The 8,030-nt window shown below is 43.8% G+C and overlaps 1 protein-coding gene across 3 annotated transcripts in view; it reads left to right on the top strand.

Moving 5' to 3' along the window:
* The first annotated feature begins 1,481 nt into the window (after positions 1 to 1,481).
* The window catches only part of SEMA3D (semaphorin 3D), a 139,290-nt gene continuing 132,741 nt past the window's right edge, over positions 1,482 to 8,030 (top strand). The window contains exon 1 of one of the 3 annotated variants that reach the window (XM_027639829.1): positions 1,482 to 1,667. In XM_027639829.1, the coding sequence (XP_027495630.1) occupies positions 1,633 to 1,667 (35 nt within the window). In that variant the 5' untranslated portion in view covers positions 1,482 to 1,632. Of the gene's footprint in view, positions 1,668 to 2,238; positions 2,377 to 2,797; positions 2,860 to 8,030 lie in introns of those variants that run through there. The other 2 variants (XM_027639830.1, XM_027639832.1) reach the window with 2 other exon arrangements.

Raw genomic sequence — 8,030 nt, 5'->3', positions numbered from 1 at the left:
AAAACTCCATCTATTTGCCTTGACAATTTAGCTCACATGAAAATAGTTTTGCCTGAAATGTGCCAGTTTGGCATTACAGTGTCTGGACAGAGTTCAGACTTATGACCAAACACAAAAGGAAGGGAATGGAAAGTAAGAAAAACAACTGAATTCTCTTCCTAATTCTAGTTATTTTTGAAAGATCTATTTACTCATTTAATTCATACTTGTATTGTTGTCCAATGAGAAAACAAAAATGTAGATATCTGATGATGAACTTCTGTTCTTTCACAAGCCACTCAGTTTTACAGGAAATTTGAACAGTTGCTCCAGGAACTGGGTGTGCAGTCCTGACCAAAATGGTTGCTCAAAGAGGTGACATTAATGCAGACACTGAGAAACTGATGTCTCTCAGCAAAACTGTACTAATCTGCTCTGGGAATTTCTGAACAGTGGTTTAAAATACAATGTCAAGGAATGCATCAACTGATAATTTACAATGATACTGTGCAGATGGTGACTGTCTTCTCAGCCTGCGTCCACGGCATGACCTCGTGTAACCCTGTTTGAGAGCCTTAGTAACCAGGAACACAAAAGCATGTTCATTCTCTGCTGTCTGCGCAGAAATGTTACGAACCTTATCAATTTTCCTTCAGCCAACAGCCACAAGAGGGCGGCTTTTTTCCTAGTTTCCTCCACTTCTCTCAATTAGGAGGTTAACTATTTCACAAATTAGTTTTTATAATTCTTGAAAGATAAATCTTCTGCTATATATTCTACTAAAAAAAAAGTGTTCTCATGATTTGCAAGAAGAAAAAGTAGCTGCTAAAGTAAAACCATTTCAGACACCTTTTTTTTTTTTCTTTTCACTTTTCACAAAGACTGTAGACTGGTTTAACAAATGAGAAAAGGAGACATTCATGCTGATTTCTTTTTCATAGGAGTCTGAAACATCTCCAGAATGTGAAATAAACAGAACTCTCCAGCATGTTTTCTTTTTATCAGGATTCATATTTTCAGAGTACCTCAAAGCCCAATTCTGTAGTCCAAATGATTGCTTAAAAAACCACAAGGATTTGTCTGCCATCAGCCTGCTCCTCATTTTCTTTTTGCTGAGTTTCTTCAGGTGCAGGAGGTGGTTACCGGCATAGTACCTGAGATGTTCAGAAAGTGGGAAAAAGGTAGAGTGCAAGAATCATTCTACAGAAATTCAAAACACAGACAGGGCTCAAATCTGCACCATACTCATCACAATTATATTTGTATTGGGCAGTGCCATCCAGGGATTAAAGCAATGGAAAATTTTATCTATGATAGTGAAATGAATGTTGAAGTTGGGGCATAAAATCTTCTTTCTTTTTTTTTTCTTATTTTTTTTTAAGGCCTTAAACAGCAAAAGCCAATAGCAACTATGAAACAACCTGTCTTCAAACTCCTCCCTTTGTCTTGTGGGAATATAAGACACATGTAGATAAGTAGAGTCTGCATTTCTGTGAGCAGAGTTTATAAAAACAGTATCAGTTTGTACTGTAGTAACAAACTGCTTTAAAAACTTAGGTAAAAAAAAAAAAGTGAAGTTGACTTTTGGAAAACTTAAAAAAACTCTGCTATTTAGCTCCTGTCCTGTATGCCCAGACCACCCATCTGACTTCTATGCGAATGGTAGGTGAGGATGAAGTTCTGCTGAGGTGAGTAACATGGTGGAAACTCCAGTATGTTTCTCTGGACTTCTTTGGTTCTGCTGTTATTTCATGGGAGCAACAGTCGGGGTCTGTTCTGTAACTGAGTCACCAACTGAAGACTTTCAATCTGAGCTCTTCACTAAGGGAAACATAGTTTTTGAAAGAACCCCAGTGTGTCTTGTCTGGAAGTGTCTGATACTCTGTGCCATGTGTGCAATGGCTCTCAGCCTGTGGGCAGGAAGGCTCTTCCTTGGGCAGCCACAGAAGGAAATATATTGGAGAGAATGGTTTGGTGTGGGAGTGGGTTGGTCCAGGAGAGAAATTCTCTCTTAGGAAGTGGTCTGCAGTATGCGAAAGCCAGAGAACCACCAGTGTAGCACATTCCAGGGACAAAACAAATAAATGCAAAGGCAGATGTCTCCCTGGCAGCTACAGTTCTGCACGCAGGCAAACTCTTGAATATGCACCAGCCTCGACGTCCGGGCCACTGCCCAGCTGTTTCCCCCTTATCAGTAAGTGTGGTAAGCTGGCTTTTTTTTTTTTTTTTCCTCACTCTCAATTTACAAGCCACTGTCCTGCGGTTCAGCCCCAGTGGGAATGTGTCACCGGAACATCGTCAGTGGACCTGAGGCTGCTTTAGACACGTCGATGCGGAGCTGCAGCTGTGCAGGGCAATCCCAGCGCTAGATCGGGATGCTCCTGTGCGACCTCGCAGGTGTGTGATCCGGCAGTGCAGGAGGGGTCTGTAGTCCAGGGCAAAACACACGGGCTCAGGGGCCCTGGGCGCCCGGTCTCGGCAGAGTGGGCACATCGCTGCCACACTCTGTGTTTGTGTGCGCACTCCGACCCTTTTCAGGCAGCCGATGTCCCTTGTGCCGATGCCGGGACCTGCGGCGGGAGCAGTGGGTGTGTGCCTGAGCTGGCTGACACACACACACACACGCACCACACACACGCCCTCGCCGGCAGCAGCTCATTTGCTGGAGGGGTGTGTGCATGTGCTTGCGAGGGTGTGGAAAGGGGTGGCGGGATGGAGGGAGGGCGGCCGAGGGAAAGTCTGACACTCGGCGCAGAAGGAGCGAGACCCTCCGCCGCTGCCGCCGCCGGGGAGGAGCCGCCGCGCTCGCAACGCCTCCGACACCCGGGCACCGGCCCCGCGCCGGCCGCGCCCCGCACCGGCCGCTCCGGCCCCCGGCAGGTACCAGCTGGGGCACTTTCCGCCGCCGCGGGGAAGGGGTGGAGGGTGATGTGGGAAAGTGTGCGGGGACCCCGCTACCTGTCCCGGACTTTCTCTACGTGTGCCGGACCCTCCGCTCGCCTCTGCTCCGGCCCCCGCCGGGGCTGCCCCGGGAGCAGTGGAGCGGTGCCGGCACCTGGCGGCCCCGGGGCCACCTGCCTGGATGTCACCGGGGAGGAGGGAAGGGGCGGTGAGGGGCGCTGGCCTGGGAGAACACCTCTGCGGGGCTCTGCCCCGGGAGCGCAGGAGTGGTGGGTTTGCGAGGTGACGGGAGAGAAGGAGGCAGTTTTGGGGAGCGGGGATTTAAAGGCTGGGGAGCTGGGAGCGGCGCGGTCGGAGAGAGAGGAGTCCCGTTCTTCAGCCCGGCATCCCAGCGCCTGCTCCGGCTCCGCAGGCGGTGGGAAGGGCAACCGGCATGAGCAGCCCATGCTCATCAGCAAGAACTGTTGCTTGCTGGAACGGCGGCAAAATTCCTGCCTTTCCACGCAGTCCTCCAGCACTACCATGAGCGCGACTGCTGAGCATGTCCATCACCCGGAGCTGCAGAACACCTGGCTGGCCCGGGGTGCGCACTGAAAAGGGATTATTCCTCTGCTCGCAGTGACCACCTCCACTTCACTTTGTGCAGTAGCTCAGGGGGTGGGAAAGCTCCTTGTTTTGCAAGGAATATTACAAAATGAAAGTTGTTACTTGTAGAAGGGAAACATTCCTGAGCACCTTAGGTAATCGGTGACTGTGTGCTGGAGAAGCACAAAGCAGCCACCCATGTTTCCTCAAAAAAGCTTCACTTTGATTTGAATTTGGACAACTGAGCAGTAGAGATCAATGGGACAGTCTGACCAGGAACAGAGAATACGTTGCTGAGAAAACAGCAGGAAAACTGTGTCTGTGGCTCAGACAGAGGCCAGAAAGATTCAGACAAGAACCTGTGCAAGAATTTTAGCATGTCAGATTTTCTCTTTTACTGCTTACTTGCAAATCTAGGGAACAAGTAAAGAGACTTGTTCACTGTTTACCATTTGGAGGTTTTTAATACTATATGGTACACCTCTTTAGTACTGTTTTTCAGATTCTCATTAGTATAGTTGATATGATTTTCATCTTTTCCTTTTAGTTAGTTTATTTTGCGTATTATGGGCTTGATCCAGAAAAGCACATAATCTCCGACAAAGTATGTAAAGGCCAAAGCCTTTACTAAAACTGTGAAAACTGACTGTTCAAAGAGCTTTCTAAGGAGGAATTGGGTTTCTTTAATCCATAATTGTAAACCTACTGTCAGAGGTACCCAAATTCTGCAGGTGCCACACCTCTTTTTCTTAAATTTCCAAGACAAGTCCTGCCCTGAGATGCGTCATAAATTGAAGTATTTTTGCCTTGATCAGGCTTAGCAGCTTGGCTTCACTTTTAGTTGAACTTTATTTTGGCTTAGACTTCCAGACTAGCCTGAGATCCAGTAACTAAATTTGCTTTCCCTCTTCTTACCATTGAATCAATCCAACAGGGATTCTCAGGATATGGGCAACAGAACAGGTCCACATTAGGTGCAGTGTTGAAGCACAAAGGGATGTGCTTCTAGACCAGGCAGAAGCCAAAAGTCTCCTACAGGCACTATGTGGGCTCTGCCCATGGAGCACTTTAACCAGAAATGGAAATAGCATCTTCCCCAGTATCCACTGCTGCGTGTCAAAATACAAGAGTGACTTCAGTTAAAAGAGCTGTTTGGTGCTTTCAGGACGATAATTCCAGGAAGAGAGGAGAGCCTTTCAGTAGTACTGAGTAGCGTGACTTAATATCATAAAGATACAATTTCGAGTTGTGTTCCTGCCTTCAGCTTTAACTTGGTGGGTAGCTGCTGTCAGATTCCCATAAGACTGATACCACTCTTGGACCCCAATCCCAGGTACTATCCTCTGCCTGCTTCTTTCCAGCTGCAGGTTGTACCATCAGCTCACCTTCCAAAACACTGTAATAGCCCTGATCTTACTCTACATCCCAATGTTTTTTTGTTTTCTGAGGGGTGATGTTTTCACTGCAGATACCACTGTGTTCATTACACAAATTTTACTGCACCCTGGTCATTCTCCTGGGATTTTGCAATTGAATTAAATGAAACAAGGCCCTACGGGGAAAAAAAAAAGTTTTAATTAAGGTAGAATGTTAAGTGGAAATGGATGTTGTTCATTGGGAAAGAGCTCTTTAAAGTATTTGAGGATACTGCATCTTTATTACTCAGAGATGAATGATAATTAAACAGATCATCCATGTAAACAGCAAGATATTAAAAAGCAAAGCCAAAGAATGAAACACTCCCAACAACACCTGTCCCTGTTTTAATCCTAGCAGAAGGGATGTACTCAGCCTCTCTTTCCATGTTCTATCACAGAAAAAGTGGAGGAATGAATGTCCCACACAGTCAGGACCTTTACACTTTAATTTGCAGAAAGCCATAATCATTAGAGTCACCCTGGGAGCCTGCTATTAGCTAAGGGTGGTCAAAATAATGATGTATATCTGGATTCTTTTTGAATCCCTTTTTTTGCTTTTTCTCTCGTTCTTTTTGCTGTTAAAAATACAGCAGCTGTAATCTCAGATGTCTCTTCACTGTGTACCACTCCAATGTAGACATGCCGGTCACCTGTGGCTTCAGAGAGGTTGATTCATCAGCTGGGAATCAGCTGAATTCCCGTCACACACCAGCATTTCTTTGGTTAAAACCCCTGGTGCTGGAATTGGCCACCGAGCCACCTCTGTACTCTTTGAGGTTTCCTACACGAGGAAATCCTTTGGGGCTGGTTAAGCAGGCTTTCCCACTGCCCTCTCCTGGCAAGGCAGCCTGCGGGATTGCCGGAGCTATATTTGGCCCTTTGTCTTTTTAACCCCTGGAAAAAGCCAAAGGTGTGTGCTCAGTGTCATTAAATCAAATAGAGGCAGGGAACGTGTGATGTGTTTGTTTTCCTTGCTTTCTGGATTTTCTCCAACTGTAAACAAGCAACAGAGAAGCTCATAGTAAAGTCATGTGCAGAAGGCTTGAAGTGTAGTGGCTGTATTTAAGCTATGTGTGAAGGAAATTTTGCTCCATGGGTGTGCTATTTTTAACTTTTTTACAGTTCTCCACCTCTGTTACACTTCTTAACACAGTTTCCCCTCACCCCAACATTTCTATCTGTATTTTATATACTTTATAAACTCAGTAATGGCAGTGAGTCATTATTTAAGTGATCCCCATATAAATCTTTAGTCGTTTTATCTTATCCTTTCTATCCTTGTGTATGCAGAAAGGCCTCTCTCTGGTATTGTTATTTTTCACATTCTAGAGACATGCTGTGACAACATCCACGTGTTATCTGACAGTGGGTGATAGGAAAAAAAAAAAGTCAAAGAAAAAAACACAGCCCTTCTATTCTACTCTCTCCAGCTTAGATGGATCCAACATCACATGGAGGGGATCCAGAATGAGTCAGGGAACAGTGCTGTGGTCCAAAATTCCAGTTTGCATTACAGCTGGGAGGTAGCATTTAGCATCATGTGGATTTATTTTCTTTTAACGGGAGCTGCAAAATAATTTATAGAAGTCACATAACCTAATGGGCAGAACAGATAACAGTAAGCCAAGAAGAACCTGGATTCCCATCTGGGTTAAATCATTGACTCAATTTGACTATCAGTGTGATGGGTGTGGTATTTAAGCCTAGGACATTATACTGGCCTTAACTAAGTCATTGCACTTCCCCACAACATAACTGGAAAATATGATTAATGTTCAGAGCTCTGCTGTTATCTCACAGTTTACCTAATAACTTCCCTGATCAGACTTAGCACAGGACATTAGAGGTATTTATTTTCAACCTTAATTTGCAGGACAAATCCTAAAGGTTTCAGGATATATATGGCTAAAGACAAATTCATGCTTTAGAGCTTATAGGTACATGGAGACCTGTAACTTGTGAGGACTTTCTGCACTGCATGAATTTCACACTGTATGTATTACTCAGCTTTCAGTAACATGTATCCTTTTTGTACATCTTCGCATATTTTTCTTCCTCGGCTTTTATAAACAGAAAGACGAGTTGCGTGAGCTTTTTCTTATAATGTGGTCAGTTTAAAAGCAAAATAAATAACCATAATTAAACTGTTTCCAATTTAGTTGGTCAGTGAATCAGGAGACTTGCAGGAATCAGATGTCGTGCAGCAGAAGAGAGGCTAAAAGCTCTGTAACATCTGAACATACTCCAAATATGTACCAGGTTGTTGTTGTTGTTCTCTTATTTTTTTTCTCCAAAAAGAAAGAGAAGTTACCCATTCTCCTGGAACATCCTTTTCTAAAATTCCTGAAGACACTGCAGCTCTGAGTCTGATCTCATCTTGTGTCAACATAGCTCAGGACTGAATGCACTGGGAACAGAAAGCCTAGGATTAACTAAAATTATACAAAACTAAGGCTGTCATGAAATGAAAGACTTGCGCCTGTTCTCAGTCCATCTGTACTTAGTGACTTCAAGGGACTTAAGCACATGTTTAAAGATAGACTGCTGTGTAAAATGCTCTCTTGAAAGAGTTACTTTCCTGAAGTCTAAATCTAGAGTGAGATCAAGCCTTTTAAAAGTTGAGTCCTGGGGGCTGATGTTGCCAAATATTTTAGTTTAATCTTGGCTAGAATTTTAAGATTTTGAACAACTAAATCTAATGGTATTTGCCTACCTAGCTTGTTATATTCTCCTGGAATTTATCAATGACACACTCCATATAATTGTGGTTATTTTTTGCCCGTCTAAAATCCTTTTTTGGTTTTGCAAGGGAGAGACTGCAAAGAAGGAGTATGTAAAAAATTCTTTCCTAACCAAAAGCAAAAAGTTGATTTTTTTGTTTTTCCCTTCCACAATGAAGAATTAAAACAATGTCTGTTGCTCTCATGCTTAATGTCAAAATCTCTGCTAAAAAATAGCAGAAGAAATATGATGAACTTTTCATATGGAACTTATTCCCTGTAATTTTATAATGCGCACATATGAGGTTTTATGAAGGCTTTTACTAAAAGGTTTTAAAACAGTGTAATAAAGGAAAAGTACTCATAATATCCTATGGTATCTAAAGATCTCCACTTTGAGAGAGAGAAATAAAATAAAGGGCAATGA

Source organism: Corapipo altera, unplaced genomic scaffold (assembly GCF_003945725.1).
Source record: "Corapipo altera isolate COAL_440 unplaced genomic scaffold, ASM394572v1 1b, whole genome shotgun sequence".
Classification (NCBI taxonomy): Eukaryota; Metazoa; Chordata; class Aves; order Passeriformes; family Pipridae; genus Corapipo; species Corapipo altera.
Note: the sequence above shows the minus strand (reverse complement) of the source record. Positions and strands in the feature narration are given on the sequence as shown.